The 18,167-nt window shown below is 46.6% G+C and overlaps 5 protein-coding genes across 5 annotated transcripts; 3 read left to right on the top strand and 2 right to left on the bottom strand.

Moving 5' to 3' along the window:
* Positions 1-1,994: 1,994 nt before the first annotated feature.
* On the top strand, positions 1,995-3,586 carry F4813DRAFT_382679 (kinase-like protein; the record flags this gene model as incomplete). The annotated part of the gene is made up of 3 exons (XM_049245843.1): positions 1,995-2,657; positions 2,725-3,386; positions 3,445-3,586. The coding sequence occupies 3 exons, from the start codon at positions 1,995-1,997 to the stop codon at positions 3,584-3,586; spliced, it is 1,467 nt and encodes a 488-aa protein (XP_049096418.1).
* Positions 3,587-4,234: 648 nt separating this feature from the next.
* On the bottom strand, positions 4,235-8,549 carry F4813DRAFT_370940 (uncharacterized protein). The gene is made up of 4 exons (XM_049244567.1): positions 8,002-8,549; positions 7,739-7,944; positions 7,384-7,662; positions 4,235-7,322 (listed from the first exon to the last, which is right to left on the bottom strand). The coding sequence occupies exons 1-4, from the start codon at positions 8,151-8,153 to the stop codon at positions 4,648-4,650; spliced, it is 3,312 nt and encodes a 1,103-aa protein (XP_049096417.1). The 5' UTR covers positions 8,154-8,549; the 3' UTR covers positions 4,235-4,647.
* Positions 8,550-9,432: 883 nt separating this feature from the next.
* Positions 9,433-9,809, top strand: F4813DRAFT_392703 (uncharacterized protein; the record flags this gene model as incomplete). The annotated part of the gene is made up of 2 exons (XM_049247312.1): positions 9,433-9,618; positions 9,681-9,809. The coding sequence occupies 2 exons, from the start codon at positions 9,433-9,435 to the stop codon at positions 9,807-9,809; spliced, it is 315 nt and encodes a 104-aa protein (XP_049096416.1).
* Positions 9,810-10,654: 845 nt separating this feature from the next.
* Positions 10,655-15,005, bottom strand: F4813DRAFT_370937 (P-loop containing nucleoside triphosphate hydrolase protein). Its single transcript, XM_049244566.1, has 4 exons — positions 14,269-15,005; positions 13,273-14,213; positions 11,300-13,113; positions 10,655-11,209 (listed from the first exon to the last, which is right to left on the bottom strand). Exons 1-4 carry the CDS (start codon positions 14,329-14,331, stop codon positions 10,824-10,826), a joined length of 3,204 nt encoding a protein of 1,067 aa, XP_049096415.1. The 5' UTR covers positions 14,332-15,005; the 3' UTR covers positions 10,655-10,823.
* F4813DRAFT_209167 (eukaryotic translation initiation factor 3 subunit) lies at positions 14,732-17,199 on the top strand. Its single transcript, XM_049239639.1, has 4 exons — positions 14,732-15,405; positions 15,479-16,519; positions 16,607-16,807; positions 16,858-17,199. The coding sequence occupies exons 1-3, from the start codon at positions 15,094-15,096 to the stop codon at positions 16,688-16,690; spliced, it is 1,437 nt and encodes a 478-aa protein (XP_049096414.1). The 5' UTR covers positions 14,732-15,093; the 3' UTR covers positions 16,691-16,807; positions 16,858-17,199.
* Positions 17,200-18,167: the final 968 nt, after the last annotated feature.

Genomic DNA, 18,167 nt, shown 5'->3' with positions numbered 1-18,167 from the left:
GCTGGGGGGGGGGGGGTCAAGCGGTTCTAATAGTTGTACCTACCTAGGTATTGTACAATACGTACGTACTTCAATATTAGGTACCTATCATAATCGTATTATTGTATCATGCCTTTTTTTTCCTTTTCATATTTCTAACTACCTGTTTTTTACTGTCTTGGTTTGTCTTTATTATCTATTGTTAACCGCCATACAACCCCGTTTTATATTCTAGTTAATTCGAAACTACGCCAACGTTCCCCGGCACCCACCTGACACTTTTTTTTTTTTTTTTTTTTTCAATAGCAGTCTTACGGGGGGGCAGCTTCCAGTCTATGTCCTACTAGGCTCGGGCCGGCCTTGATAAACTTAGAGACTTCCTTCCAATATTCGTTGTGTTTAGCGGGTAAACCCCCACTAGCCACCTTTTCGATACTTCGATACTTTGATACTTCGATATTGAACTTATCCTTCTGTACCTCTTTGCCTTAAACTTGCTTGTTACAAAATCTTTTATATCTGCTGCCCACGCATCCATCCACGCATTCGCTCAGCGCATGCGCGTAGGCAACTATTGGTCCCGGTTAACACACATACAGAAGATAGTACACAGAAGATAGTACACATAATACGACAACTATCTCTCTGCGTACATCCGACTGGTAACTAAATATCAACTACGGATTAGCAACTCGCAAGTCACCAGTCACCGGTCACCAGTCACCAGTCGCATTAACCCAACTTGACCCATTTCACGTCAATTCGCTTGTTGATTGCTCAGTCGTCGTTTATCGCCCAATCTACGGCAATTTGGCGCTGAGGACCTAGTATCGACATGGTATTGGCATGAGAACCCGCATCAAGATCCCTGTAACCGAGTCTTGTTTCTGGTTCATCCGCCCCGTCTTTTTTATCATTACCAAAAGCCACCACCACTCAAAACCGCATCAAACCCCCAGGTCTTAGCGGGACAAGCCAAGCTTCACCAACGACAACTCAAAGATTCGGGTCTAATAAACTACCTAGGTACCTATCTACCTACCTACCTACCTACCTACCTACCTACCTACCTACCTACCTACCTACCTACCTACCTACCTACCTACCTTAGGTCCTTGTCGTCCAACGTCTAGCCAAGTCTTTCTCCGCTTCCTCGAGAGGAAACTAGACGAGAACAGCTATCTACATACTAGGTTACATACCTAACATACCTAACATTATTCTACTTATACTACCTGACTACCCATACGACCACATAAACCTGGACTGCTGGACATCCAACATTTGTACAGGGGTTTAATTTCAACTACGCGCGGCACACAAGCAAACCACCTCCTCCACACTCCTTGGTTCTCCCCCACGAACCCGTCAACGATTCGATTTTGACATTTTCATTCTTGTCAAGTCCAACTTTTGATTGCTCTAAAAATTCTTTCATTTACTTGATAAGATTCCGAATAGTTATAACTATAATTCTTTCTTTTATAAAACAGTGCCACCAACGGATTTGGCAATACGTCACTCGAATATATTATCTGCGGCGCTGTGTGACCTCGTTAGAGCACATCCTGGACATATCTGGACATACCTGGACGAGTCGTCTTGACGGACTGTTACATACAGCCAGCTTCGGCCCTTTTATTTCTTCTTTGTACTCGATCAGCCCGACCGCCTCCTCGGCAAACTACACCACGAACACGCACTCACCCACAGGCTTGCTGCGCAATCTGTGGTTTGAATACCGACCTACCACAAAATGCCCGATCACGAGAATCCTCAGGCTTCTGAGCCCGTAATCCAAAATGTAATTGTGCTCTCCCCTCTTAGCTTCTCCCTCATTAGCTTTATTTTCTTTGTATCAATACGTCCGTCCTCTTGTTTCCACCTACTTCCAGCAAGCTTCCCCGCTCGTGTGCCTGCGATGCTAACGTACTTTTATCATGAAGGTTTCAACCGTAGCAACTCTCGACGCTGCTGTCAGCACCCCTCCGCCTGCCCCGACATCTATTCCCATCATGTCGTCCTCCCCTGCTCCTCTTCGACCCGCGCTCGGAGTCGGCAGGTCGAGTGGCGGACGCACACCGAGATTAGGCCTAGCTATCCCACCATCTCCCAATGTTAAGCCGGTAGGCGCCGCAGGCGGTCCATCGCGGCCCCAACTCACAGTACATGTCGCTACTCCGATGGGTAGCACTGTCGCACCATATGAACAACATCGTCCTACAATTCAGCCGGGACAATCTGCGAGCGGCGGTAGCGAAAGCAGCGCGGCGCACTCACGATCCGGTAGTTTTGGTCCTCTCGACGGAAGAGCTAGCAACCCTACATCCGCAGGTTCCCAATTCTCCGCCCTATCATTTGCGTCACAATATGGTATTGGTTCGAGACCGCAGGGTACTCCGGACCCCATATCTGCTGTCGGTTCTATCTACTCCGAGAGAAGCGAGGGGGGCATCGGCATGGAGCGAGATAACAGCACGCAGGGTCTCGAGGATAGCTTCGATAAGCTAACTTTGGAGAAAGCAAGAACTGCCGATGTAGATGAGCTTGATGATAATGGCTGGAGAATCGCGAGCGCAGAAAGCAGAATTGTTGAGTTAGGCAGTCTAGGTGAGGGCGCTGGCGGTGCTGTCACACGATGTAAGCTGAAGGGTGGAAAGACGGTATTTGCATTGAAGGTATGTCCCCTACTTTTTAGTTCCCTATTTTAACACGAGCGCGCATAGGTGCTAATATGCTTCTTAGGTCATCACTACAAATCCAGACCCGGATGTTAAGAAGCAGATCTTCCGTGAAATCAACTTCAATAAGGAATGCGCATCAGAGCACATCTGCCGATACTATGGTGTTTTCGGCGACCCTGCTACAGCCACTATCTCTATCGCCATGGAGTTTTGCGAGGGCGGATCCCTCGACAGCATCTACAAGGAAGTAAAGCGACTTGGTGGCCGAACGGGCGAAAAGGTCTTAGGGAAGATTGCCGAAGGCGTCCTCCGAGGTTTGACTTATCTCCACAGCAAAAAGATTATCCACCGAGATATCAAACCATCGAATATTCTGCTTTGCCGCAACGGCGAAGTCAAGTTGTGCGACTTTGGCGTTTCCGGCGACTTTGGAACCAAGGGTGAAGCTAATACCTTCATCGGTACGAGCTACTACATGGCACCGGAGCGTATTACTGGTCAAAGTTACACTATCACGTCAGACGTTTGGTCGACCGGAGTAACGCTCCTCGAGGTGGCCCAGCACCGATTCCCCTTCCCAGCTGACGGAACTGAGATGCAACCCAAGGCAGGATTGATCGATCTGTTAACCTACATCGTCCGACAGCCGATACCAAAACTAAAGGACGAGCCGGATGCCAACATATTCTGGAGTGATAGCTTCAAGTATTTCATCGAGTGCTGGTAAGTCATCCAAATCTGTTATCATTAAGAAGAACATTTATGTCTAACGAATGAATAGTCTCGAGAAAGAACCAAACCGTCGGGCAAGCCCATGGAGGATGCTTGAGCACCCTTGGATGGTGGAGATGCGGACAAAGAGAGTCAACATGGAGAGATATCTGTCCCAGGTCTGGGGATGGGATGAGGAGACGAAATCCTAAACTAAAAAGAGTAGCTCGAAACAAGCGACCTCTAATCCGTTCACCCAAGGCAAAAAGCGGCTTCCAGGCACCGAAGCCTGTTATGATAGCCACATAACCACATCCACGCCCATCTAAAAGGCAGATGAATACCTAACACTACCTACCTACCGAACGTCGCTGCGCACCACCGCCAGCAAGCCATAATTACACAACATCTAGACTGTCAGTACTGGAGGGGAGAGGTGCCTTCTTACTTATTACGCCAAGGAACATTACTGGAATACCCGGAAAAGGGGCAAAGCGGCCGGCGGAGGCAACGTATATCACACGTATATATAGTCATACATATAGTTATGGAGTTTGGGATTGAAACCGTAGGGTCTACGGGACCGATTAGGTACACATTGAATAAATATGTTCTCAAGTATAAAGATATAGACACATCTTCATTGAGATATGATAAGTTTGATCTTTTAACCGTTCGTAAAGTGGTATGTTTTAAGTCGACAACTACCTCTTGAGTGGGGTGGGTGCTTTTGTTGTTTCCAAGACGGCGGTAAGACATCGGAACTCAACTCGAGTGATTGGCAACTAATCATCAAGCACCCACTTAGGTATATAAGTATTAACAGCCTCTCGATTTTTCACATACGACCATAGGATCTGGAAAGCTCGGGATCCCGTCCGCTCTCCCCTTCGATAAACCGGATACCGCCGGATTAGTAGTTGGGTCGGTGACGACCAGCGAATCCCCGGTGTTGTATGTTTTTTTCTTTTTCTTTCCTTCTCTTGTTTTCTTTTTGTTTGTTGTTCTTTTTGAAGTCTTGAGTCAGTTATTAAAGCGGAGTGTATACTTGAGTCTCGTCAGTGCCCCAGGATCTAGTGTTCCTGTAAGTGGCAGTAGACTGTGTCCTTACAGTTCCGTTTAGTACAAGGTTTCCTTAGAAAAGAGAGATTGGTTTGTACAATGCTAATTTTACCATCTATTACTATTCATAACTTCAAGCACTAATCTTGAGACATATCCTAATATATTAATAAACGACGTTGACCTAGAACAGTTATGCCAAGTCCAAAGGTTATTCTCTTTCAGTTTTAAGCCCACCCGAAACTAGACCATCTCTTGAATGCTCTTCTGCATACTGTCGTATCAAATTGGCCACAGCGAAATATTTCCTTCTTTCTGCGTCTTCAATTGCTCCATCAAAGCCAGTCTGCCCCCGGATACCACTAAGAGCTCCAACGTTTAAGAGAAGGCGAACTATATCAAGCCTTCCATTCATGACCGCCATGTCTAGCGCATTATACCCACATAGATTAGGCGTATTGACCACAGCCCCCCCATATATCAATAAAAGCACGACTTCCATATTGCCTTGCTCGACAGCAATCTCCAAGGCCGTACGTCCATAATACATGCTTCCAGGGGCGTTAATATATGCGCCTTTCTCGATCAAGAGTTGTATAAGACCGACTCTCTTCGCTTCTTCCCCTGCTGGAACTTCCTTCCAATCACATGCGGCTTGGAGGGCCGTCTTCCCATCCATTTCAGCTGCTTCTTGGTCGATGTCGGCACCTTTTTGTAGCAGCTTTTCAACCAAAGCTTTATCACCTTGGTATGCTGCATATTGAATAAGACTCCCCGTAAACCCACAACCTAGAACTTTGACGTATGTGTTAAGATTCATACAAGACTCTAGGAGCCTTTCGATTAACTCGGGCGGTCCTCTATAATAAATCAAATTTGGCAGTGCAAGCGCATCTTGAACTAGTAAGTCGTGCTTGAAGAGCAGTTCGAGTACCGCAATCTTTTCTCTTCGGGTTTCGGCTTGCTTTTCATTGGGGTGATGCTGTTTTCGTGAATAGAGACAAGCTTCCCATAGACTTTCGCCAAAGTTACCAAGGGGTAGCAGGGGTAGCAGGTCGTGGGGACGTAATTTTGGCAGAAATAGCTCCATCATATTAAATAGAGAGCCATTCGCCTCATACTCCCGGAGGAGATTGTACAAGAATCGGAAAGAATTTGGGTCGTCTGGATGATACTTTAAAGCCGCACCGCAGTCGACCAAGTATCTCAGCATTTCGCAACTCGCCGAATCAGAAAGCTTCCGATGTCCACAATGCCGCTTCCAACATCTGGGACAACATGTGTTGCTCGAGCTTGCTAATGAAATGACACTCCGTTGTAGACTAGGAACCTCTGCGTTGATGTCCACCCCTGAGTCTAACAGCCACTTAACTGCATCGTAGTTGTCAAACCGCGCAGCTAAAACTAATGCTGTAGCGCCATACTGTCCCGCATCGGCGCCAACTCTGACAAGAGCTTCCAATATATCGATTCCCTCTTTCCGAACACCAGCCGCCAAGACCTCCGAATTTATGGTTGCCCCTGATTGAAGGATTAGCCTCAAGACCACATCAAAGCTCTCTCCAAGGCGATGAGCATCCGGTTTTAAGACTAGGTATTTGAGGAGATCGTGAATATCAAAACTATAATATTCGGATTTATAGTGCTCTAACGAAGAAAGGTTTGGATCCACGCCGGATTCAAGAAGTCCTCGAATAACGTCTATGTTGGTGCGCACGTCCTCTATATCAATGATTTCATCATCTATGACTTGTTGAAGGAGAACCCACTCCAAGAATACCTCCGCCGTGAGATCGGATTCTGCCGATCGCAAGTATACGTATTGACGAAGGTGTTCCTTGCCTAGCAACGCCAAACTACATATCTTTGGTCGAAAACTGCGTCCTGTGGTGATACTGCTATATGGAGCGAGTTCTTTGAATAGACTTTTGTCCCAGTAACGGGTTTTTTCGAAGGTAGTAAGACACCATTCCTCAGGGACATCGTATACCTGATTGTCGGAAGTGAGGCGCGTGGCCCACGGTAAGTCGACATTTGCACCGCAATCCAAAAACATTTTTAGTATTAGACGTTGGGCATCATTCTTGAGATTAATACTGGCTGTAGTGAACTCATCGCTTCTGGTTCCCTTGGGAAAGCTTGGTAAGTTGGCATAATTTCGGTTTGTAGGAATGCAAAGTTCGCCCTTTGCTAAGGTGAAGAGAAGTATCTGAAAATTCGACGCGTTACGTATGATCTTGCGATTTACATCACACGCTCCTATAAGCAACTTTACACACTCTATATTACCAGAAGCCGCGGCTTCAATGATAACGGGGTGGTCTCTGCCACTTACAACAGCATCAGCACGAATGCCGAAGTCGAGTAGATCTTGGACGACATCAAGAGCATTCATAGAGGCAGCGAAAGAGAGGTATAAAGCCCCTTTAGAGAGAATCCATTCCTTATGCCGGAGCCCAGCTTTTATCAATGAAGTGAATGTATCGTAGTAGCTAGATATACCGGCACATTCAATCAAGTGTTCCCATATAATCCTATGGATAGGGAGATTTTGTTGAAACAATGTACTCAGAACTTTTTTCGGTATCTGGCTGGAGAGAAGTTGGATAGTCCCGGTAAATATATCGTGTTGGCGGCCACACGGTTTGTGATGGAGATTATTAGAAGTTAAATAAACCACTTTGGCCAAGAGGTGATAAGCATGGATATCTGGTGTAAGTGCCGAAGATGAGGGCATAGTGCTCAAGAAATGCAATCTGGTGGAAGGGACTGCGGCTCTCCAGATCCTAAATGAATCCATTTCAAGTCTGGTGTCAATGAGACTCCTCAAAGAGTTAAGGTCCAACGGGAGGTTTGTGTCGCTATCGTGTGGAAACATTGCAGTCGCTGTTATATCTATTAGTCGATGTCCTAGGGTATAATAATAAACAGAGTTTCAGATACATACAAAGCATTCTGTAGTTGAATTTGATCCATGGAATGCCATTCAGGGCACTGTCAATGCCTACTCTGGTAGATACCGGTAAGTCTGCGTCTAGTGCTCCAACAAGAGCTGTAGGTGAAAAGGCTGCCGGCTGGGGGGAGGAGCCGGTTAGGGAGCCCGTTAATTGTTGAAGATTTGTTGGTGGAGAATGGGACATCCGAGACCCGCCAAGTGATGGTGAGGGTGAGGGTGGTGGTGATGGTGTCCTCAAAACAACATCCATCGGGAGCGTAGCATCACCATCTAGGATATGTTAGCCCCGTGTATCCTACCATTGTATACATTGACGTTAGGTCTCTATTCAGGATATATTACTCACCTTGACCTGTATCCGGCAAAGGCCCCGACCTTTTAGTCTCCTTTATCACGTCCTTCCATATAATCTTCCTAGTATTATGATAAACCACAGTTGGTATATCTTTTCTGTGAAGAAGGTAGTTTCGGTATATTCTCGGCCAGTCGCCTTTCTTGAGCCTCTTGCTTAATTTAAGCTTATTCCGAATGATTTTTTGGAAAGCTTTTTTGCTATTGATCTTGATTAAGGAACCAGCTAGAGACCAATAAGACTAGGTAGATACCTACGTGATGTGTGGGCACCCGTATTCCCTCTCCATGGTTTCCATTACATCTTCGGCGGTTTTATTTTCGACCACGTAGAGACGCTCGATGGTAAATTTATTCTGTAGCCATATATCCCCCGTAGCACCCTGAGATGGACCCCCGAACGGTGGCATTGTCGGGATTCCAGATGAGACATCTAGAACAAAGGACGTGTTCAGTATGTATTATAGACACAGGCTCTCGTAGATAGATTGGAATTCCTTGCGGGACAACGAAGTTATTTTAGTTCCACCTCGTGACAGGCATGATTTCAATATTATTTTTAATAGAGTAGGTAAACAGAATTGCGATGAAAGGAATCAAGTCAGGATGCCCATTCAAAGGTGGCTGTTGTTCGTGGTTAAAAAGGCTGTGAAGTAAGCACATGGGTATTTGGGTATTTGAGTATTTGAGTATTTGAAGAAGAAAGTTGCAATTTAAATCGATAGAGGTTCTGGGAAGGCACCTAACATATGTAAAGTAATTTGGGTATCCCAGGTTGGAAACAACATTATGCATACCTAGGTAGGTACCTATAGATAATTATAGATACAGGCAAGCGCCGAGTGCACAGGTACGTAGGTACTACTAGGTTCAGCTGAGGTTGTTGGTAATGCAGACCCAAGTTGTTTAAAACTTCCCCTTATGTACCTACCTCCTTCCACAATCCCCTTCTCTATAACAGGAAGCAACCCCCCAATAGCCCGAAGTTTACACAATCGACCTTACGTACTTGTCAAGCCGCACCACCACACAATAGTCTATTAAAATGTCAAGAGTAACCCCATATATACTAGTTGTGCACCCAATCAAATCACGTAAAAGACTAAACACGGGCCACATCTTGCTTAAAGTTACTTTCCTATTTAAGCCATGGAAAAGATTCGACACAATAACCCCTTGGTAAAAACTCGAGCATATAATCTCCTTCCATAATCTCCTTCCATAATACCCGGGTTATTGTGTCAGGCCAAGTTAAGGATATTTCTTAATTAAGCAATTCGTCTGTGCACATCGCTAGTACTTGAACCCACAAGCCTTTTTTAAAAGTCGGGCTCTTATAGTCTCTTACACGAAAAAGCCTTCGGTTTCTCTTTTCCTTATAGTTTTCGAGGCCAACGTCGTGTACAGTTAATTCAATTAAACAACCCCATTAAAATATGATTGGACACGTTATTATACTGAATTGGTTATGTGGCATGCTGGTTAATAGCTAAAGACTGTCCCTTCCAAAACCTCACTTCCAAAATTTCCCCTTCCCGAAATCCCCCCTTTTATAATCTCTATACCTTTAAGGAACGTATAAGTAAGCCCTCCTTTCCGTCTCATGGAAAGTTTACTAGTATGCTTCAAATATATCCAGTTCTTCTTCTTCCACACCACTCATCAAAGATACTGTTGATTTTGCCTATAATGACGTTATCAGACGATACAATTGTTGGAATCGTTTCCATACTCATCATGTGCATCGTCGCAGGTCTCCCATACCTCCCAAGACTCATTCGTCGTCGTAACGCTGAATCACTACAAGAAACCCCGATCAATTACGATCCGTTTGTCACGTCGTCTGCACTCGAATCTGTGACATTCTACGCCACCGTAAGTGATCTAACCTACCTATAACGATCCGCTCATAGCTAATATTTATCGTCTACGGAAAGAGCGTAAGGGTCGATACGTTCACGCGTTGGTCATCCAGTAAACCAGGTCCTCCCTGGACCGTCTCTGATCACGGATCGGGACTCGATTCCTCCTCTACGTTGACTTTCTCAGATGACACTTTACCATAGCGAAGTATGATCAAGCTGTTTACATTGGTAGATATTATATATGTACCTAATATATAAATGATAACTTGGCTAACCAACCGGTAGGGTTAGGGAGGATATTTGTACCCTAGCCCGATAGGATATTAGGAGATGACAGAAGTACTTAACTTAGAGACGTCTGCAACTTATACGACGATGTTTCGATGGCTGGCAACCCCACAATTACACTGGAGGCTGAGTCCTACCAAGCCTTCGTGTCACTATCCCCCTCCCCCACTCTCCGTTCAACTTTCATGACCGTTTCCTTCAAACTGGTCTTCGGTCTGTTTATATCGGCCCCTAGTCTGTCCTAGGGAGAAATCCCATTTCCCAGGCCAGCAGACTACCTAAAATGACGGATAGGTTTTATTTCTTTTATGTAGCGAATATCATATAACGGGGTAGTCTTTATTCCCCCTTTTACGGGGACGTTAATATCTATGTACCTTTAGAACTTATACATTGTATCATGACAACATTTAGATTATATTATTATATAAAAGTAGCTGCTAAACCACATGCAGCTTTATATAACAAAATACTCATATAATTTAACATTGACAAGTTAAAATAACTAATGTATTAATACTTTATTATGTTCTTTGCTTACTCGATACACGAGGGCAACCATATGTAAACCGACATACTATAATCTCAGGAGTCAGGCAAGCAAGTAAGTGTCAAATAAGCACAACAACACTAAGAAAAGACATTTTTATAAAGCTTTTCATACGGTTGATGAGTTAGATCAACAACCAAGATTTATATAAGGTGGATGTAATTATTCTAAACCGTCACACACGCAACTCACTTATTTTCAACGAAACTACAAGGCGCACACAAAATTTATTTGACGACAACGCAGGACGTATTCCTCCTAAATTATCGCATTATGAATTTTACGCATCACTTGACTCCGAACATCCTCCCTATCCAGCACCCATACCTTAACTAATCAAAACTCATTCACTACCTAGGTTAGGCCATTTAGCACCTTTACCTCTTCAGAGTCTTCTGCTTCTCAGCCGCAACCCTCTGGCCTTTACCCTCAACTAGCAGACCCTTCCTCCTCCTTACGCCGTCCATATATCTCTTCGCAACGTTTTCCTTATCGGCAAGCTCACCTAGATCCTCGAGGTCATCTTCGGTGAAGGGCTGCCAGAACGGGTCCTCATCAACCAGAATGTCGAACCCTTGGAAGATGAGTTGCGGCTGCGCGGCACCCGACGTGCGCTTGCGCATCTCCTCCGCGAACCCGAATGATTCCGCCACGGGGATCGTTGATTGGATGGTGAAGAACGGCGTGCCTTCTTTCATCTGTTCTGAGAGAACGCGGCCGCGGCGCCGCGTAATGACATCGTATACGCGTCCAAGGACCTCAGCTATGATTGACGTTAGTATATTGTCTAGAGCAAACAGGAATGGGATAAAATATGAAGAAAACCTTTTTTATTTTGGAAAGAAGAACTTACTGCTTGCCTGGATCTCGCATGAATACATAGCGAGCATTAGGCGTGGAGACCAATCCAAGAAGCCCTGGCGAATAGACTGCTGGACCATCTTGATGACCTCGCCTGTAAGCCGGCCAAGACGATCCCGTGCAGATGCCTCCTCATCCGCTGGCGCGACAGTCACGTCTTCAATTATGACAGCTACACCTTGTACAGGCTCGTTACATAACGGACCTTGGTTCATGGCCAGTTGGAACGCATATGTAACCTTGTCACATAGATGTGCAGCCTTGAGTGTCTCGTCTGCCTTTGGGCTGCTGTCATCCGCTTGCTTCTCCGGAGCGAACACCTTGGGGAAATAGCTATCTTTAGTTGCGTCGATGAGTAGATTTGGACCCGTTCGCTTCGGTCCGAAAGCTGTTATCTTGTCGACGACACCTTTCCACCCCTCACGTCCTTTGCCACTCTCCAAATTCGCCTGTAGTTGCTTTTTCAGCTCGTCGAGAGATATGCTTTTGCCTTCGAGTAGATCATCATCATCATCCTCGATTTTCTGTTCTCCGTCGATTCCATTCTCTTGTTCGGGTTCCTCTAGCGCATTTCGTTCTGAGTAGAGACGCTTGATAGCGCCTGGGTTTTTGAGGAGGAACTCGGTAACGTTTTCGGGTAATGGCCGTACTCGAATTGTGATGCTGACCTGTTTCGAGTTCGTGACGCCAATAACAACGCCGCGTCCCAATTCCTTATTTGCTGGTGGTCTCATTTCCTCCGCGCGCACAATCGTCTCTCTATACGGTACGATAGGCGTACCGGCCTGAATATCGCACCTTGCAAATCTCTCCTTCAGATCCGTCAGACACCTTTCCAGATGTAGTTCACCAGCCGTAAGCAGAACATGTTCGCCGCTTTCGAATTGCTCGTACTCTGCACACGGATCGCTCTTCACAAGCAGCTTGAGACCCTCGATCATCTTATCCAGATCGGCTGGATTAACCGGTTCAAGGGCAACTCGCACGATAGGTTTTCCCGCCATGTTGACACCCGCTAAATTGACGGAACCTTCCAATTGGCTACATAGTGTTCCCGATTTTAAGATATGACCGTCGAGGCCGGCAATGCCGAAAACGACACCAGCCGGGACGGAATCAAGCGATTCCAAGTTGCGGCCCATGAGCATGTATAGAGCCGTTACAGTCACCTTCTGAGGCTCAGGGGCCGCGTGGGGATTTGCGGGGGAGAACTTTGGTGGCAGGACGTAAAGTGAGTCTCCGACAGATAGAGTACCTGAATATATCCGTGCAAACCCTATCAAATGCTCTGGGTCGATCTTTTTCTCCTCTTCGGGTACGAAGTCATCTAAATTCGCACTATCGAGAGCCGTGCTAAGGGAATCCACTCCGTTGCTTTCTGCCGCCTGAGCACGAGCGAATTCCGCCCGTTTTTTCCTGGCCAGTTCCCTGGCTTCCTCGGCGCTGAGCTGATTAGTCCGCCTCTTATTCTCCGGAAGTTCGCTTTCGGGTATAGAAACCATCTTGCTAACGTATGCAACCATGGGGTCTGACTTTGACGTTTTGAAATTCACCATCGCATCCTTAACCGGTGGATCGATGTGAGATGACCCGGGAGAGTATTCTAACAACTCGGGCAAACGTTCAGCCTGGGCCACTTTTGGAGACGGCAGAGACTCGACGACAGACACTAAAAGAGCTGTTGATAGTGGTAGCCATGATGAAAAAACCGTTGTAAGTAGTAGTCTGGGATCTCGCGACCTGGCAATATGCGGCGCTATTGTGATATTTAACGATTTTGTTATCTTCTCGAGCAGAGCCGGATCGCTATATCATAGTTAGCGTATCGCTTCTCAATCCGAGACTTATAAGTCGAGATTTTTGAAACTTTTAATAGCTTTGGGCAATGAAGTATCTCAATGCTTGAATAGGAGACGAAATGAATAGTATTAATGAAAAAAAAAACCAGAAAGAAAATCGACTTACCCCTTTCCATGATCTCCACCAGTAGTTGCTTGATATACGGCCCAAACTTGCTCGAGCACAAGCTGGACAAACATAGGCTTTAAATTACGGCCCTTCAGATGTTTTCGGCCAAGAACCTTCTTAGTCTTCGGATCTAAGTAGAAATCGCCCCATAACACCTTTTCCATAATACTTCGCTTAATGCCGAGCTTCTTCTCGTATAAGCTGGCGAATTGTCGCACGGTAAAGGCCCAGCCATCAATGGCGCTGCTAAATATGACGTTATTCTTCTCAGGGGCGAAATATAGTTCTTCGTCGTCTCGTTCCTCGAATTGTAGATCGCCCGTTTCGCTCTCGATATCTCCGAGTTTCACCTCTCTTGCAGCAACTGCGGCAACTTTCTCGTCTATTCGTTCTCGCCAGTTCAGATCCTCCTCCATACGTTCTCCCTGGAAGAAACTTCCTAAAACGGCATTCACCTGTTCTAGAAGCTTGCTAAGGTGGATGTAAGCTTCACCTGGAGTCATTTTCCACTCGGTAACCAGTCGATCTATCTTGTTGAAAACCAGAAGAGGTTTTAATTTCTCCATCCACGCCTGGCGGAGAACTGTGACTGTTTGACTACAAACGCCCTCGACAGCGTCGACCAGCACAACAGCACCATCGCATAATCTTGATGCAGTTGACACTTCGCTACTGAAATCAATGTGTCCGGGTGAGTCTATTAGGTTGATTAAGTATTCCTTAGGTACGGGTGTAGCATCCGGAGCAGGTCTTCGGAGCATAGAGAAGTATAGGGAGATAGCGGAAGATTCCATAGTGATACCCCTGATTTGCTCATCGGGTCGTGAGTCAAGATACCGGATCTTGCCGGCAAGCTTTGGCGAAATGATGCCATTTGTAGCAAGGAGGGCGTCTGTTAAGGACGTCTTGCCATGGTCAACATGAGCTAGGATACAGATCTGAGATATGTCAGTCAAATGAGCACTAACAGACTCAGAATGAGGGGACGAGTACATTTCTTATATCATCCGCATGTCGCTGTAGAGCAGCTAATTTCTCCGGAGTGACGACGGGCATGTTGACGGTGTTGTGTTTTCAAAATGAGAAGATATGAAGATATGAAGATATGAAGTAGATGAAGTCGGTACTGGAGACCATCAAAATAAGCTCAGGTAGTTGGTTATAACTAAATAAATAGCTCCGACGGGGAGGTTGACGAAACAACAAAAGTACCTAGGTACCTACCTAGGTATTTATATCGTTTAGGTGGTGAAGTGACTTAGGTTAGGTAGTTATCTTTGGTTGCAGTAACGTTTAAGTATCCACAAGTCTGACTGGCTGGATTCTACCAATTCTACCAATTCTAAGCTTATAGTGGCTTTTGTTGTGGGGTTTCTGTAACGAGGTAGTCACTATGAATCATAGTTGTATAATTTAAGATCCAAGCTTCGTCTTCCTGCCCGGTATGCCGGTTTATCTATACTATGACGTTTCATAGCTTCCCTTTGCATTTCTAATTGCCGTCTAGGTACCTCCTAAGACTTCCTTTGCTGATAGCGGGGCAAAGAATATCGATAAGCGTAGAGATTCAACTGCCCCGCGGCCCCGCCAAAATTTGATTCTGCAAGTGCAAGTGCAAAAGGAGGGGCAAAGCCCAAGCGCAAGGGCCACATTGAGAAGCCCTAATCCGCCAAAACTTCGGTTCTTTTTTTCCAGTTAATCCTTCTCCAGATCTTTTCAATACAACAAGGGCCAAAAAATTGCGACGAGCCCCTCCACGGCTACGATCCCCACGATACTATTCGCGACATCGTCCTTGTGCCACACCACATTTCCACGATGAGCGGACTAAGAAACGGTACCGCGCCTGTGCGCACCATCGAGGATGACAGCGATGTCGAGGAGGAAGCCCTTGTGGCTGACTACCAAGAGCAGGTCCAGTATGAAGATGGTATGGAAGAATTGGAGCAGGTCAATTCTTTGACCATGGCCCAGCAGACCGATGATATCCAGTCCAGACTCGTAGCTGCTGCTCAACCCTTGGACTTCTCTGCCCCTCTCGAAGTCAAATTCCAAAGCTACGATTCTTACTGCAACCTATTCCACTTCATCCTTAACTCGGATGGTCCCGTTGATTTGGAACCTCCCTCGGTAAGTTGTCCTAGCTTCATCATATATAAATAACCAAGACGGTTGATCGGTGTTCTGACAATACTTTATATAGCACTACTGGGCCTGGGATGTCATCGACGAGTTCATCTACCAGTTCAACAGCTTCTCCTCTTACCGACTAAGAATTGCAAGACAAGCGAGAGATAATGAGGAAGAGAGACAGATTCTACGCGAGAACCCCAACACATGGGGCTGCTATAGTGTGCTCAACGTACTGTACTCTCTGATCCAGCGATCGCAAATTACCGAGCAGTTGGCCGCCATGAAGCGCAATGAGGATCCCGCCGCCGTCGCTGGAGACTACGGCTCCAAGACCCTATACCGAATGCTCGGATATTTCTCTATCATCGGACTGCTACGCGTCCACTGCCTCCTGGGAGATTTCAGCCTAGCGCTGAAGACCCTCGATGACATCGAGCTTAACAAGAAGGCCATGTTTGCACGTGTCATGGCCGCCCATTTCACGACCTACTACTACGTAGGCTTCTCCTACATGATGATGCATCGATATGCCGATGCCATCCGCATGTTCAGCCACATTCTTGTCTACGTATCTCGCACCAAGAACTTCCAGAAGAACGCCCAATACGATTCGATCACCAAGAAGAATGATCAGATGTACGCTCTCATTGCCATCTGCGTGGCCTTCCAGCCGACCCGTCTCGACGACACCATCCACACCGCTCTGAGGGAGAAGTACGGAGACCAGCTGCTCAAGCTACAGCGAGGTGGCCCCGAGTCTCTACCGATCTTCGAGGAGCTATTCAAGGCTGCCTGCCCCAAGTTCATCTCGCCGGTTCCCCCTGACTTCGATAACCCCGAGGCCAATGTGGACCCGATCGATCACCACCTCTCCATCTTCATGGATGAGGTCAAGACTAACATGTGGAACCCTACCGTAAAATCTTACCTACGCCTCTACACGACTATGGATCTTAAGAAGCTCGCTGGGTTCCTAGAGGTGCAGCCGGAAGAGCTACGCTCTTGGCTACTAGTCAACAAGCAGCGCACTAAGCAGCTGCGGTGGACCGACCATGCCCTACTAGAAGGAGAATGGGTCAACGTGAGCGACCTGGACTACGCTCTGCAAGGAGTAAGTTTTTTTTGCCGCCTCAAGGATCCAGCCTTACATAGGGCCATCCAACTTTAACCGTACCAGAGCACTAACAGAAACCTATAGGATCTAATTCACATCTCGGAAGCCAAGGTTGGGCGCAAGTTGGTGGACTGGTACCTCCGCAACCTGTCACGGACGTACAACTAAGACCATCAAAGCAAGATGTTCTCAAGGCCAAAGGGTTAGAAAGGGGAACGTAAGGGGGACGGGTCCTCCCACAGGTTTCGTCTCCAGTTTGCATTGCATAGGCGTAATGGGATATTTGTATGTCACTCTCTCCGACTACGGGAGACAGGCGGGCTGACAGGCAAAAGAGTAACCGGCGAAAAGAAAGATATCGGCTGGTTTATACGTAGAAGACGAACGGGGGCTACCCGCCCAGTTTGTCTTTTTATTTTCAAGTCTCATGAATAGATATGGTAATCAAATGACTGATCAACTTACTCCTTTGACTCGTATATGCTTTTTTATCCCCTGCAGTGTCGTAGTTTAGACGATTGGAGTTTTTCTTCTACATAGGTCTGCACATAATATGATGTGCAGAATGTGCAGATCTACATAGATCATGAGGTGGAAGAGCTTTTTTCTTCAATACCAACGCCAAGACCCGGGTTCGGCGTCTATGTGTAATATATATACCGCACATATGCGGGCAGAAGGCATCGCAGTGCAATATAGGTAGTATACGCGAGTAACGGAGGGTCTAACGGCGTGCAGTGCGGCGCTTTGGGGTGGTATACATAGAGTTGAAGGTAGTGGTGGTGGTGGTAGTAGTAGTAGCAATGCCGGTGATGGCTCGACGTTGCAGCACAGGTTGTGCAGGGAGTGCGAGTGATCCGCAGCCTTTCGGACTAGGGGGTCTCAGCCGCCTTGGCTACCTACCTACCTACTTACTAACCTAGGTTAAGCTATCGTCTATTATGTAGTTACGGAACGGGTCTGTGTTTTTTGTGTGTGTGTGTGTGTGTGTGTGTGTGTGTGTGTGTGTGTGTGTGTATACCTACATATATTCATTTATTCACACAACTACGTAGAATAGAGTCTTGGTATTGCCTGTTGCACGCTTACATACATGGTTGGTGAGTGGAAGTAAGTGGGTTAGGAGGCCTCCCAGCTAGGGCGCTCTGCGACTCGGCGGGCGGCGTTGCTGTTGGCAACGGGGGGCGGGCTCGAGTGCCAAGCGGCTAAGGAGGGGAGGAGGTAGGTCTGTCAGTCTTGGCCGCCGATAGATATGCCTACTTTGTGCCGTGTCGTCTCGCTAGCTCGGTGTGACAACGCGCGTAGCGCGCAGGGCTGAGGAAGGCCAAGAGCCTTGAGGTGGGCTGGCGGCGTTGTAGGACTGGCTAGGTTAGATACATAGATGCCTACCTACATAGATGTGTAGCCGAGTTGCGGCGTTTTGTGCGTTTGGACTTACATATACATACCTACCTAAGCTTAGGTAGTTGAGTATTATACCTATATAGATATATATATATATATATGTGTGTGTATGTAGGTAGATTTGTGCGTAGGGTGTAAGCTGTGTAGGTAGGGCTCTGTATACCTAATGCCTAATGCACTTACATGCCTACATTGCTGCTATCCGAAAAGGGGGAAGTGGGAGGGGACATGGCATGGCATG

The sequence above is a fragment of the Daldinia decipiens genome (genome assembly GCF_022478715.1).
Source record: "Daldinia decipiens strain CBS 113046 unplaced genomic scaffold F4813scaffold_37, whole genome shotgun sequence".
Classification (NCBI taxonomy): domain Eukaryota; kingdom Fungi; phylum Ascomycota; class Sordariomycetes; order Xylariales; family Hypoxylaceae; genus Daldinia; species Daldinia decipiens.
Note: the sequence above shows the minus strand (reverse complement) of the source record. Positions and strands in the feature narration are given on the sequence as shown.